The sequence below is a fragment of the Stomoxys calcitrans genome, chromosome 3 (genome assembly GCF_963082655.1).
Source record: "Stomoxys calcitrans chromosome 3, idStoCalc2.1, whole genome shotgun sequence".
Taxonomy (NCBI): domain Eukaryota; kingdom Metazoa; phylum Arthropoda; class Insecta; order Diptera; family Muscidae; genus Stomoxys; species Stomoxys calcitrans.
In genome coordinates, this window is record NC_081554.1 from 103,991,253 (window position 1) to 104,007,600 (window position 16,348).

At 36.9% G+C, this 16,348-nt stretch overlaps 1 protein-coding gene across 1 annotated transcript in view; it reads right to left on the reverse strand.

Moving 5' to 3' along the window:
- LOC106094071 (ATP-dependent RNA helicase me31b) overlaps positions 1-16,348 on the reverse strand; it is an 89,110-nt gene that overhangs the window by 35,496 nt on the left and 37,266 nt on the right. Inside the window, exon 4 of the mRNA XM_059365042.1 lies at positions 7,602-7,980. Within this exon, the coding sequence (XP_059221025.1) occupies positions 7,602-7,980 (379 nt within the window). The remainder of the gene's footprint in view (positions 1-7,601; positions 7,981-16,348) is intronic.

Consider the following 16,348-nt stretch of genomic DNA (forward strand, 5'->3'; position numbering starts at 1 on the left):
AAGACATAACTACATGCTGTCTAAGCAATACCTTTTGGGCTGTTATCGCAGAAATCATCCAAATCATCATCTTGTGGATAGATACCCACCGCCCAGATGCCTTAAGGTAGATCTACACGATCTAGAGCGTGAGGTCCAGCGCTACAAGAGCGGGTCTGAACAACATTCATGCAGACACGGTAGCAGACGCGTTAATTGGCTACCGGGTGAATGTAGTCCTTGGAGAACGACCGCCACCCATTTCACCTGAAGAAATCGACCTCCCCCGGCAAACCAGAGTGGTTCTGGCTCAATTACGTTCCGGCAGATGCAGCCGCCTCAATTCCCACAGAGCTAGGATTGATGCCGACGTGCAAGATGTATGTCCCGATTGTAACCAGGGACCGCACGATACACGTCACCTGTTTAACTGCCCGGCCAGACCCACTCGACTCAGACCCAGATCCCTGTGGACGCACCCCATCTTAGTCGCGGAGTTCCTGGGTCTTGACACTCAACAGAATCAAGCAGACGAAAGATAGTACACAATAAACTGCTACAACAACAACCACCGGAACGGAATAACTATAATCACCACACGGGTTGGAACTTTGAGCTCCGATTTGTGTGGTGTTCATTGCTTTCCTGAAAAGCTTAGCTGTGAGCTATCGGGGTTGCGGATAGTGGGATGCTTCATAGGAGAAGCGGTAACGGTGAGAGATCGGACAACCGGCTATGCATAAATACTGAGTGCCTGTGATACTCGATATGACAAGGCGAGTTACTGGCGCCTTTTAATAACCAATGGCCACCATGTTCCCGCGGCGATCGGTCTATTGGACCGGAACAAGCTTGCTCGCCTACAGAAGCTTGACGAGGATCGCCACCTCCACATCCAAATGAGGCTACAGCTACAAGAACACGGACATGGCCATTCCTTCTTAGATTTTTACGACGGCACTCAGTATTATTGCAAGAGCCAGTGCCGTCTGGTCTGTCACTGAGACTCTCCGCTCGAAAGTCTGGGTTCTTTGATAGACGAATTGAAGCCATTATATCAATCTTTGTTATTAGAATGTCCTTATAATTTATTGTGTCCTTGAAAAGTCGTTTAAGCCATATTACTTCTTTTGCGGCTTTACTTGCAGCTATTATTTCCGCTTCAGTTGTTGAAGTGGACACTGTTGGTTGTCGTTGACTCATCAAATATAAAGCTCTACCTGCATAGGTTACAACATCACCTATGGTAGATCGTCCTGTACTGACACATCCAACTTAGTCAGTATTACTATAACATTCTAATATCTTGGGTCCTTCTTTATTGTAAACTATTAAAACATCTATGGAACCAGCGATATATTTGAATACCCGCTTGAGGCTCTGAATATATTCACCAGTGTAGTTGTCAAGGTATCTTGATAGATAACCGACATTATATGCCAAATCTGATCTTGTACCTGGCATCATATATTATTTCTTGGAAAAAATGAACATTAAACGAAAAAATGCGCAAAACTAATTTATAAGGGTTGCTAAAAAGTTTACAAACATGTTTAGAATTGATTTTGTAGTGTTTGTTTTAATTTTTGTTTTTAATAGTACAAAATTATGGCCTACCAGCCTGTCACCATATTTCTATGTTGTGATAACAACTTTCCGTCATCATCCAACAATTAGATGCTTCCAGAGTGGTCTGGTGGACAGATATATAGATTAATTGTGTCCTGTTGTTGAAGCCACATTTTCATGTGGATGTGGCGATTCACGTCGAGTTCCTTCCGGTCCAAAGGACCGATCGCCGCGGGAACAGGTTGGTCATTGGTTATTTAAAGGCGCCATTAAATCGCCTTGTCATAGGCACTCAGTATTTGTGCAAGAGCCGGTTCCGCCCGACCTCTCACTGAGACTCTCCGTTCGATACCGATGATTGTCCGCGACTGCAGTTGCAGCTACTACGTATGGAGCATTCCACTACCCACAACCTGTGGACGCGCCCGGTAGCGCGCAGCTAAGCTTTTCGCGAGACCAATGAGCACTACACAAATCGGAGCTCAATGTTCCAGCCTGTGTGATGCTGCCAGCTATCCCCTGTCGGGAATTGGGCACACATCCTGCATGTTGGAGTTTTCCCTTGCCAAAAGGAATAAAGGTGGATGAATCTACCGGATCGTTCAAGACAAGGAAGAACCTAACAAATTTTCTACTTGATTTTGATGAAAAAGTGAAAAAAAATTCTGTACATTTTAAATTGTTCGTAAATAGTAAGAACTGGTACCATTTTTTTATAAAACAATTAAATTGACAATTTTTTTGTCCTATCTCCCTTTCATTTGTTTGGGGGATTTTTTTCCAAAGTTTTATCGTCTCATTCTCCCTTTTATTTCGATTTAGAATAGCTACTTTTTCCCCTGGGAGGTATTTTCCTTTTTCGAAGTTTGTTTAGAAAAAGGAAAAAGGGAGTAGGTAACAAACTCCTACTAAATTGTTATTCAGAATAGGGGTAAAGGGAGTAGGGAATAAACTCCCAGGGAATTAAGCAATACTTGGAACAGAGCGTATACATAACATTCTTGTTGCTGGACAGAACATTTCAGCACAATCTACGCCTTCCTTTTGTTTAAATCATTTTACAAGCAGAATTGCATTGTAATTTTCATCTGAATTCTGCCATCTGATTTCGTTTTCATACAATATACCCATTACTAGGGAAGTGCCTTTGCCCTTTTGGGAAGATTCGTGAGTACCCAGGTTTTGTTCTCAATCAATGAATTTATCTCTGGTTTCATGGCTTGTATCCAATTGATTTTCTCTTCACTAACAACAGCGTCTGAATATCTTGGCGGACGTTCGGTTGGACAAACGAAATCCATCATCATTGCCATCATTACCATCTCATCACTGACACTATTTTCTACAATTACAGTACAATCGTACTGTACACAGGGAATTCAACGTTCTTGTTTGAGTTCATAAATGTTCTTGCCATCTCTACAATGGTTCTATTTTCTCTCTCAGCACCACCGTTCTGCTGAGGTGTATATGGAGCGGTAAACCGCTGACTATCTCCATGTTTTGCAAGAATTTTCTTCACTTCTGCATCACTAAGCAATGTTTTAACTGTGTGTCGTTGAGATCTGACCATTTCTACCAATGTATTCTTTACATCAGGTTTATTCTTCGCAATATATCTATAACGAAATTTTGTGTAATCGTCTTTATAAACGACAAGATATTTATTGTATTAACTCTAAATAAAGAGGAAAAGGGTTCACAAACATCTGTCCATATTAACTCTCCTGGAGCTTTTGCAGTCTCACGTCTTCCAAATGGTAATCTTGACGACTTACCAAAAATGCAAAGCTCACAGATTTCATTGTTGTTCTTTACTCGAATTCCCATCTCCTTTTCTAATTTCTTCTTTACATGCCGTTTATTTTGGTGTTTTGAATTGTCTACAGAAATATAAGCACACAATACAAAATATATTCTATATAAAGTTCCATTTGGCTCCCGTCGCCATATAGAATTGTTTCTCCATTGACATCTAGCTTGCACTTTTCTATTGTGGAATAAAATTTACTTGAGGCGTTTCTGTCATGTAAAGAGCATACAAAAAAAATCATACAACTTCACTGTCTTCTCAGCCTTGTTTCCTTTTGAGTTGGCTTTCCATCAGCTATCCTCTTTCTGCAGTCTTTAATCCAATGTCCCATTTTCATGCAGTAGTGTCAAATATCATCTCTCCCTTATGTTTCCACTTCTAATTCAGAACCAGGCTTCATGTCTTTCCGTGTTCGTGGCTTCAGATTTTTTAAAATTTTTTAAATAAACAAAGTTGCATAAGAAGTTCATCTAACGACTTATTTTTACCTCGTGTGAGCATCAACTTGATTTGAATATTTCAAATGATTCTGGCAATATGTGTAAAATCTTGCATATCAGGAGCAATTCTGGTAATCCTTTTTCTCCTTTTATTACCAAACCAACATTGATTTCGTTTATTGGATACTAGCTAACCCGGGCCCGCTCCGCTGCGCCTTTTTTTATTTTATATGAAACAAAAGTATCCTTGGAATATTTCTTTTCGACAATTAAAGAGCTTTTAGTGAAATACCATGCTACGAAAATAGTATATCGCTTGACTAACAGTTTAACAATATAAGTGCCTTTATCTGAATCCCATATGATCTATATTGGTCTACGAATTTCAGTTTGGATGTAAGGTGTACTCCATTCTTAAAATACTTCATTTCAGCCCGATATTCTCATGATGTCTGATTTAGTGGTGTTTTCGGTGGAGAGGTGGTCCCCCAGATATTTGGCCCTTAAAAAATATCAGCATCGTGCTCTTCTCTCAAATACCATTTATTTAAACCCCATATTACAATTGGTTTTGTGAGGAGTTTACAGGATGAGGCGCCCCCCAAATACATGGCCCGAAAATAGGTTATCAAATTCGTTTTCTAATCTCAAATACCTTTTATTTGAGCCACATACATGGTCTACATTTGGATATCAAATTCCTATTCTACTCTCAAATACCTTTATTTGAGCTCCATATTGCGATGGTCAGTAAAAAATTGCTGTTTGTGGGGTGTTTTGGGAAAGGGGTAGACCCCCAGAAATATGGTCCGGAAAGTGGTTATCAATTCTTTCTCTACCCCCCAATTTCTTCTATAAATATGCCTGATTTAGGGGTGTTTTGGGGAGTGGGGTGGTCCCCCAAACGTGAAGCCCGGAAAATATATTAGCAACGTGTTCTATTCTCATATATCTATATATCATTTATTTGAACCCCATATTGCACCGTGCTCTATTCTCATATATCTATATATGATTTATTTGAACCCCATATTGTCATTACGCTCAAAATTGGATATCAAATTTGTTTTCTAATCTCATTTGAACTCCTTATTGCAAAAGTCAGCAAATATGTCCGGTTTGGGGTATTGGCCCTTAAAACTATGAATATTTAGTTCCCCTCTCTTTAAGACCCAAATTGTCTTGGTGAGCAAATACGTCCTATTTGGGGGGTTGTTATGGTAGTGGGACGTCCGCTAGTTGGCCCCTAATGTTGATATCAGATACGTGGTCTACTCCCACATACCTTTAATTTGCCTTTAATTTGAAGCCTATATTTTCACAGCCGGCAAACATGACCGGCTTGGGGGTGTTTTGGGGGATGGGCGGCCATTAAGTGAGTTGGCCTTGAAAATATATATCGGATCCGTGTTCCACTTTAAGAACCCTCTTATTTGAGCCTCATATTGCAATAGTCAGAAAATACTTACTATTTGGGTGGTGTTGTGAGAGAGGCGTGGAAGGTTGTTATGGACTTAGCTATCGCCAATAGATCTGATAAATATGTGTCTATAGTAGCCGATATTGTGGACGAAGTTATAATTGGCGTTCGGTGTTAACTTGGATATGAAGCATCATGTTGCCGTATATATCAGCTGTACACGATTCAACTTCGCATACACCAGCTAAGACTTCGTTCGGAAGCAAGTTAAAGTTACCTGATGAAGGCTACGGAAAGAAGGTAGGGACACATCAATACTACGTCGAACAGGAATGCCCAGGAACTGGATGAAGAAACGATATAACCGTGTGATGAATACTGAAGGCTTCCAAGAAGAGATTGTGTCCGAAATTGTTAACACATTGGGAAGGCTCCTGCGGAGTCATCAACAAAATAAGTGACACAGTATATCAGGAGAACGAAAGTCCAAGGTCAAAATGGTAATGCGACATCTAGAGCGGTAAGCCTCAACGGTAACTGTGCCTATTCGGGACGAAAAGGCTTAAGCGGGGGTTAGTGATACATTTGTGGTTTATTAGTTTTAATGTTCCTTTAGTTTAATTTCCGTTATTTTAAATTTCAAATTATAACAGTTTTCTTATTACGGCATCACACATTGTTTCTAGCATTCCCTATAATTTCGTTATTATTCTTTGTTGTCAATCTCTTACTCGTAACAATGTCTGTTGTTTCTTTTGTTTGATTGCACCTCAACTTCTATGTTCAATAGATGTAAGTGGATGTTTTGGCCTCTCAAGTATCATGTTATGTATGTGTTTGGTATGTTAGAGAGGACCTATCGGAAGTTACCAGATTGGGTATTCACGAAACATCGATGTGACCAGCAAGAGGTATATACCGCAGTGGCGTAATGGCGACTCAGCCTAAATGTCCCGAAATGCAGGACGATGATCTTTAGGGGAATGCCAGGACGTACGTTCCTTGTATAAGGATCGGTGATGAAGTCATAACAAACTATGGGACTATGAAATATCTGGGAGTCACACACTGGCATATGCCTTCAAGTTTTTGAGAGTAGAATGCTGAAGTATTCTTTGGATTTGAGGACCAGACCCGCCAATATTTTGATAACCTAAGAACTGACGATGGCCGATAGTAACATGCTTTTTGATGATAGTGTATGTATTAATGTATTATCACAGAAGATATAGGAGGCAGGATTTCAATGACCCTGTATACAAGATTGATCAATGACGGCCTACTGGCCTTAGGAATGTATATATGTAAATAGCTTTGGATCGATGGATTGTTTATTATTATTTTGTTCTTTTTTTATTATTATTATTTTATTTCTTTGTAAATAGTTTTGCAATGAATTGCCTTATTTTGTTGTTATTTTTATGTTGTTTTTAGTGTAGGACTTTTAGTTTTAAGTTAGTTGTAGCACTATGAGTTTTGATCCCGATTTTAACCCATTTATTCGGGGACGCTGGAAGATAATGGATTACTCCCACAAATAGGTAGTGATTTTGTAAATGGGCTTGACCTCAGATCATTTAATGTATAAAATAAGTATATCTTTAGAAACTATAGCATATAGTTAGTTATATAAACATAGCAATAATTATAAGATATCTTGTAAAAGTATTCGATAAGTTAATATGGGAAATAAAATAACTTGAAATGTGAAAAAAGTAAAGTAATTTAAACGAACTGTTTTAATTAGAAGTAAAGCGTCTACAGTAAAAACGTAATAATATCATTACATAGCCCCATAATATAGACCCATCTGCCCTTTAAAGCCACATTTATTATACGATATCGTTGAAATTTGGGACAGTGAGTTGTGAAAGGCCTATCTTTGTTCAATACGGCTTAAATCGGTCCAGATATAGATATAGCTGCCATATAGACCGATCTCTTGATTTAAAGTCTTGGGCCCAAAAAATGGCATTTATTGTCCGATTTCGCTGAAATTTGGTGAAGTAAGTTATGTTAGTTATGTTAATAAGGCCCAGATCGATCCAGATTGGGATGTAGCTGCCATATATACCGACCTCCCGATTTATGGTTTTGGCTCATAAAAGGTGACTTTATTGACAGATTCGGACAATGTCAGTATCGAGTATGGTCAAGATCGGGGTACATTTAGATATAACTGTCATATATACCGATCTCCCGATTAAAGATCTTGGAACAATAAAAGCGAATATTATTGTAGAGTGTTTTAATAATTTACAGTCGTACCTTATTATCCCTATTTTTCCTCTTCTTTCATAATCAATTCAATTTTTCTTATTATTTTAACAAAGTTGAATTTTTTCAGTGTTATTATATAACGCAATATTTGCATATTTACCTTTTTGATACAAGCGCAATATATCATCTTTAAGAATTGTGCCACCAGTGGTTACCATTACCCGAATATCAAGATGCTTAGCCAATTCAATACATATTTGAGATGTTTGCAGTGCAAGTTCCCTCGTTGGAACCATTATTAATGCCTGTATGTAATCCTTGGATGGATCGATTTGCTCCAAAACTGGAATACAATATGCGCCAGTTTTTCCTGTACCATTTTTAGCCCTCGCTAAAATATCTTTTCCACTTAATGCAATTGGAATTGCTGCTTCTTGTATCGGCGAAGGACGTTCCCATCCTTTTTCAAAAATACCCATTAAAAGTTTCCTTTTTAAGCAGAATTCTTCAAATTCATTCCCACGAGTATCAGTTACATCCTGCAAAAAATAAAAAATGTATTTCATGTTAATTGTCAATTAACATAACTGAAATAATATTTATTGAAAAGATATACAGGTCTGATCAAAAAACAAGTAAAAGCGTGCTAAGTTCGGCCGGGTCGAATCTTGGGAACCCACCACAATGGACTCTGCTAAAAATTTATACAAAATAAATTTAGTTGCAGGGCATAATTCTATTCTACATACCAAACTTCTGTCAAACCAGCTAAGATTCAAGCTTCTAGGAACCGTACAAGGATGATCGGGAACTATATCATGTAATAGACTGATTTTGACCGTATTTGGGACAGTTGTTGGAAGTCGTATCGTGATTTCGACAGATGGACGGTCGAACGCACATGGCTAGATCGACTCAAAGCGTCGGACGATCAAGAATATATATATTTATGGGGTCTTAGACGAATATATCGAGGTGGTACAATTGGAATGACTAGATTAGTATACCCCCATCCTATGGTGGTGGGTATAATCCGTTATTTTAAATTTTTTTAAAAAGTATTTATTTATTCATCAATAACTATCTTGTCCCCTTCAAAGTATTACTAAAATAAAAAGTCCTTACCGACAAAGTATACGAGGTCTGATCAAAAAATGTTGTGATTTTATTGTTGAATAAAAGACTACTGTTTAGTTATAAAAAAAACAATTCAAGAATCTTTATTTCACAAGACAACTTGAACGTAGTGGAAAAGTGTCGGTCTGCCTGTGGGACGCGAAGAGTGAGAAGGCAGTAGTAGAAAACGTAAAATATGTACATGCTTGTCCTTGACGTTGATGCCAAATTATAATTTCTATAGGGTTGCCCCTAACATCTCCCTCTTTGAATCATCTGTGGTGACCTGGATGTGATCCCCTTGGGAGTGTAGTGTGGTAAAGATGAAGGAGTTTCAAAATCTTCATTGGAAAAGTTGGACATATAGAACTCTTCAAGTAGTGTATCCAAAGGAAGTTTGCCGTCGGGTATTGTGTCGTCTTCCTGATCGGTAGCTCTAGCTCAAACTTGGTTCGTGTGAGCTCTCACAAGGATATGTCAGTTCTCAACTTGAATTAAGGTGTCGTAAATAACATTTTCAACTTTTTCGACGATTTATCCTGGTACCGCGTACAACTGGTCCATAATTCGCTGGCAAGCTCCAGGCGCCATCTTTAGTCCGGGCGTGAGACGGTTAAACCTGTTTAACCCTTAGTGAGTGTTGATTGTAAGTAAATCCTTGCTTCCATCGTCCACTTCTTCTTGCAGGTAGGCGTAAGAGAAATTCATATTGCTAAATATGACGCAATCATGGCGTTCAGCGAATGCCTTAGTCTGGTGTTCAATAAATGTGTTGTCCATTTTTAAATCCAAAATTCTCTACGTTTCGTCAACGAGCTAGTCAAGTGTTATTTAATTTTTAGTCAAGTGTTGTTGAATTTGGATTAGAGACCCAAGACATATCAAGCATTTGAATTGGTTCACATGAATATCCCTTAGCTTGAACAGTTCGCATTGTAAATTCACTCTGCCTGTGAATTCTTTGTAGTTATTGTCGTCGAATATGCTAATTTGCAAGCACTTGTAACGTTGAGAGACCTCAGTTTCAACTTTACAGAAGAGTTTATTGAGTTTTTCTGCGGTATCTTTTAAGGACATGTCCATGAGGTTCTTTTGCACCACGTAATTCTGAATCCTCGTGAACAGCCTTGGACATTTTTCTCCACAACAAGGCAACTTGATCATGATCCTCCAAAAAGTGTGCTTCCTTCTCGAAAACATGTACATAACGGCTGTACCATGTCTGAAAAATTAATCCACTTTCGGGTTCATAGACAAAGTCCGTCATAGAGTGCGCGAGAGATTCCATTAGCGCTGTTGTGGAAGCGCGTGGCCTTGTTGCAACACCAGCAGAGTTCTTGCTGCATTGCTGATTGCTGTTAAGCCAATCATTTCTCAATTCGCTCGTCGGACATGCTGAATCGATTTGAAATTACTTGTACACCTACCGTCCTCTTCGACAGTTGTTGTGCTTTTATTGTTGAATAAAAGACTACTATTTAGTTAAAATAAAATTTCACAAGACAATAGAAAAACTTAAACGTAGTAGGAAAGTGGCGGTTTGTCTGATGCACGCGTAGAGTGAGTAGGCAGAAGTAGACAACGTAAAATATGTTTAGCATCCTTGTCGTTGATATTTATGCCAGATTAGAATTTATATAGGGTTGCTCCTAACAAAAAAAAAAAAAAAATACCGCTATTTTAATTTTTTTCAAAAATTATTTATTTATTCATCAATAACTGTCTTGTACCCATCAAAGATATTTTTTCAAAAATTTTCGTTTTTCCAATAATCGAAACACTTCTGAAACGCGCTTATTGGTTACACAAAACTTAATACAGTTCCTTTGATCCATTTTTTTGAATAAAAAAAAAACCGAAGAGCACACCAGAACACATTTTTATCTGTAAAAAACAAACTGACAATCTAAAATGGCCTTTATTACGAACATATCACAGACATCTGTACCAATATAACATAAAAAATGCTAAAACCGAACATGTGTATCTCACGAAATTCTAAAATAACGTTTATTTTTGATCAGATTTCGCAGTCACATAGAAGGGAGCCGATGGGCATAGACTAAAAATCTCAGTCTATCTTCTGCCCTAGTTACATATCTTTCCCTTTTACATATACAGTTTTTACTTACTGTATTTTTTATACAGATATATTCGACTGATTTACAAAGATTCGAATCCTGGCGAGAATATTATAAAAATTTTCACGCCGTTCGCACTTAGCTATAAAAAGAAGGCCCCTTATCATTGAGCTTAAACTTGAATCGGACAACACTCATGTTGAAATATGTGTTTAACAAATTATTATTTACAACTAATAATTATTTGTTCATTGATGTTATGCTACTAGGCAATGAATTTATGTATTTGTATGTTCGAGAAATTATTTTTTTAAAATTAACTTCAATAAAATATTCCAATCTAATATTGGGTTGCCTAAAAGGTAATTGCGGATTTTTTAAAAGAAAATAAATGCATTTTTAATAAAACTTAGAATGAACTTTAATCAAATATATAATTGTCATTTTGTTCGATAACCTTTTGTCATCTTCCTGACAAATTTAGTATTCCACGCTCATAGAACTTCTGGCCTTTATCTGCAAAAAACTGATCCAAGTGCGATTTTATAGCCTCATCATTGCCGAAAGTTTTACCATTTAAAGAGTTCTGCAAAGATCGAAATAAATGGTAGTCTGATGGTGCAAGGTCAGGACTATATGGTGGATGCATCAAAAGTTCCCAGCCAAGCTCACTCAGTTTTTGGCGAGTGACCAAATATGTGTGCGGTCTAGCGTTGTCCTGGTGGAATATGACACCTTTACGTTTGACCAATTCTGGTCGCTTCTCCTTGATGGCTGTATTCAATTTGTCCAATTGTTGACAGTAAACATCCGAATTAATCGTTTGGTTCCTTGAAAGCAGCTCAAAATATACCACACCCTTCCAATCCCACCAAACAGACAGCGAAACCTTCTTTTCGTGGATATCAGCCTTTGAAGTGGTTTGAGCTGGTTCACCATGCTTGGACCATGATTGTTTTCGACTAACGTTGTTGTAAACAATCCATTTTTCATCTCCAGTTAGGATTCGTTTTAAAAACGGATCGAATTCATTGCGTTTAAGGTTCATATCACAAGCGTTGATTCGGTTTGTTAAATGAATTTTTTTAATACATGTGGTACCCATATTAAAATTGACGCTAAATAAACAAATGTAAACAAAATTTCGCGCACTTTTTTTCTAAAGCAAGCTAAAAGTAGCAGCTGATAACTGACAGAAGAAAGAATGCAATTACAGAGTCACAAGCCGTTGAAAAAATTTGTCAACGCCGACTATATTACTACTATATTACCGACAACTACTTTTTGGGCAACCGATTATGAGCCCATCAAACAAGGAGAAAATAAAAAAAATTGTGAAGTCTGTGAAAAGAAAAGTATATTGGAGAAATTTTTTTGGAAAAATTCCGAAAAGATTTTATGATAAAAATATATCAAGAAAAGAAAATTACAAATGAATTTTGCAAAAACATAAAGCCGTTATGTAAAAGCCGAAATTTTCAAAAGATCAAAGTATCTGGTAGGTCTGATAGGAAAGTTAAAGAAAATTCGACTCAAAAGAAAGCAGGAATCTATTTGACCATGAATTAATTTAGTCAAAAACGTAATGTTTAGCATGGTTCTACGACTTCTTAATGTAAGAAGCTTTATAAGATTTAATAGGTACTCATACGAAGGTAATGAACTTCTGTCCCACCCATTTCGACGGAGACAAAATAGTAGAAATTGTTTTTGAACTGATTCTATCAAATCAGAATGAATATTGTAGTACGGATCCCATACCACTGAACCGTACTCGAGATTACTTATAACTAGCGACGTATATAAGTTTTTCGTCACAGAGAAATCATTAAGTTCTCTACTCCAGCGTTTCATGAATCCAAGAGCACTACGTGCTTTGTTTACAACCATTGAGATGTGTTTACAGAAGTTTAAGCGTTGATCTAGAAGAAATCCAAGATCTTTAAAGCTTAAGACTACTTGAAGTTGACTTTTTGGGTTCCAGTAGCTAGTTTTAAGAGAGGTTATTCTTGAAAATGATATGTGATTGCATTTGGAAATATTAAGTTCCATAAAGTTCTGGTTGCACCATTCGTAAAGAGTATCAAGGTCATACTGAAGATAACACTGTTCATCAGAGTCTCTCTTTGATCTGAAGATCTTTACATCATCTGCATACATCAAAATATTCAAGTGCTTTAAAGTAAAAGGGAGATCGTTTCTGAACAAACAAAACAGCACAGGGTCAAGGTGACTACCCTGTAGAACACCTGAAGAGACAACAATTGATTTGGAAACTGCAGTACCAAATTTAACTCTTTGAGTACGTCCAGTCAGTTATGATCTGATCCACTTTAGTAAAGATGGACTGAAGCCAATAAGATCTATTTTTCTTAACAGAAGGTTGTGGTTGACTTATCAAATGGTTGACCAAACAAGTAAATTCTAATATATTTGTTATCGTCGATTTCGATTTCCGTAACCCATGTTGGTAGGGAGACAAGATAGAAGAGACTTGATGTGAAATAGTGTCAGTCAGAATTTTCTCTAATAGCTTCGGAATAGCATTCAAAATTGAAATGCCCCTGTAATTAGAAACCTCATTGCGATTTCCGACTTTAAATAACGGTCTTATATAAGATTGCTTCCACACTTCCGGCAGATATCCATGCTTTAATGAACTGTTGAAAAGTGTACAAAGGGGATACGAAAGTTCGAGAGCGCAATGCTTATAAATGTTCGATGGAATTCCATCTGGACCGGGATTAAAAGTTATCTTCAGTGACCTTAAATATTCAAGTACTACGTTTTCGCCATACCCGGACACGTCTATAAAAGCTGAATTGTTGATTGTGTATGGATATGTTCCACATAAATCATAATAATTATCTGAGTAGGTAGTGCTAAAAAAAGTCAGTAAAGATGTCGGCAATGCCTGAATCGTTAGCTTTATATCTAAGAAAGTTCGGTAAATTATTAAAACGGCGCTTTGAATTCACAAATTTGTAGAAGGATTTGATTTCAATTGATTTCTAATTTTATTCAAATTACTACCAACACCAATTTGTTTTCTTTATTATATTTGCATCTTGTTAATGAATACATCGAAAAGTCAGACGTTAACCCTGAGCGTTTAAACCTTTTATGTAATTTATTCTTCTTGTTCTTCAGCCTAGAAAGATTGGTTGTATTCCATGGAGGACCAGATGCGTTGCAAAAAGTAGTTTTAGGGACAGATTGAGAAATAAAGTCAAGTAGCACAGTATAAAATCATTTCATTGATATCTTTAGATCTGAAAATTTCATTCCAATGAACAGATGAGAGTAGTGAGTTCAGTTTGATGTAATCAGTTTTAACAAAACAGTACACTTCTTCAATTGCTACATCTCTTTTAACTTTAAGAGTGGGATAGAGTATAAGTAATTTGAGTGTCGGATGATATCTATCCTCAGCATATCCTTACAACCGGATCATTAGAACTTAAACATAACTCAGATGGTTGATTAACGAAAACAAGATCGAGTAATTTAGAAAATGAATTGTTTATGTAATGCATTTGAAAAAGACCAAAATTTAACAATATGCCGATGCATTCATTAGAAATGCCATTTGGTATCACGGGTGTTAAATCATTTGACTCGGATGAATGAATCCAGTTAATTTGAGGAAGATTAAAATCGCCGAGGGCAATTAATGTGTCTCTTGGTTGAGACGACTGAAATGAATTGCAGATACGTGTTTTAAATAAATATCTTCACATGAAGAGTGTGGGACGTAAGAACATGAAATAAATATTGAAACACTTTTCAAAAATATTTTTACGTCTACAAATTCAGTATCCAAGGAAGATTCAACTATTATTTCTTCAGAAGAAAATTCAGTGGAGACCGCTATTAGCACACCACCGCCAAATTTTTTCATTTTATCGTTCCGATCACGCCTATATATTTGATATTTGGTATGTAATATTTCAGAATCGTATACCTTATCCTGAAGCCAAGATTCAGTAAAAGCGATGATATGATAATCGAAAATAAAGCTATCTGAGTAAAGAGATGATAGTTTTGTATTTAACCCTCTAACATTTTGATATACTAGATATATGTGATCAGCAGCAAATGATAAATTCAGTTTTTTTGGCATAATTTCAGAGTTAGTTAGTTGGGAGGCGGAAGGTCAAGGATCTTCTAGATTTCTACAAGGGAGCTCTGGATGTGGTTAAGAATACCAAAGCCGAAGTTGTAAAATGTTTGGTATGTTCCAGATATATCTAGAAAGCTTTTCTTTTTTTTTTTGTATTGGCTTTACATGACAGAAACCCCTCAAGTAAGTTTTATTTCACAATAGAATAGTGCAAGCTAGATGTCAATAGAGAAACAATTTTTTGTAGACACCGGGAGCCAAATGGAACTTTATATAGAATAGATTTTCGATCCGTGTCTGCAAATCTGCGTGCTTTGTTTTCTGTAGATAATTCAAAACACCAAGATAAACGGCATGAAAAGAAGAAATTAGAAAATATGGAAATTCGAGTAAAGAACAATAATGAAATCTGTGAGACTTGCGTTTTTGGTAAGTCGTCAAGATAACCATTTGGAAGATGTGAGACTGCAAAAGCTCCAGGAGAGGAGAAAGATACATTAGTATAAATGCTTGCACATGCCAGATCTCAACGACACACAGTTAAAACAATGCTTAGTGATGCATATGTGAAGAAAATACTAGCAAAACATGGAGTTAGTCAACGGTTTACCGCTCCATATACACCTCAGCAGAATCGTCAGAAGAAGATTATAGTCCATTTGAGCTGTGGTGCGACAAAGAAAACCTAGAATTAAACACCTTAGAATTATAGGATCAAAATGCGACGTTCACTTCACAGTCAGCGTCGGAAGAAAATGGACAAAAAGATAACAATGGATTATCTTGTTGGTTATGATGGCGATGTGAGATATCGAATCTACATTTAAGAACATAATATAGTAGATATATAAAGACATGTGACATTTTCGGAAGAAATAAATGGTTGTGCTTATGAGGAAGTTAAAGAAGACAAAGGTGTGGAAGAAAAAAACCACAAGAATTCTAATATTATCCAAGAGAAACATGGGGAAGAACTATCAATACGCATCTGTCCATATAATCACGAAGGTTAAAAACAAGATGAATACCGACAAGAAAGTGTTTAATAGGAAGCGGTGCAAGGTGCTAAACCGCTAAAAGACCACAACGATATAGAGGATTTCGAAGAGCAAGAAGCCGAACTGCAAGAAGGCGACAACGAAAATCAAGATTAGATAAGTGATTTAAAAGATTTTGAAGAAATCCAACGTAAAAAGCGTTAAAGAGATGAATTAGATGATACGCGCGATAATAATAATGTGAAACGGTTATAAAATCGTACTGTAACTGTATCAAACTGTATGTGTCAGTGATGAGATATTAATGATGGCACATGATTTTGTTTGTCAAACCGAACCTACATCAAGATATGAAGACACTTTTGAAAATGAAGAGAGAATCAATTGGATAAAAGCTATGAAAACAGAGATGAATCCATTGGTTGAGGACAAATCCTGTGTACTCATAAATCTTCAAAAAGGAGCAAAGGCACTTCCGTCGAAAAGGGTATATTGTGTGAAAAGGAAGGCGTAGATTATAATGAAACTTTCAGTCCAGTAGCAAGAATGTCAAGTATACGCTCTGTCCTAAGTATTGCTGCAACTGAGA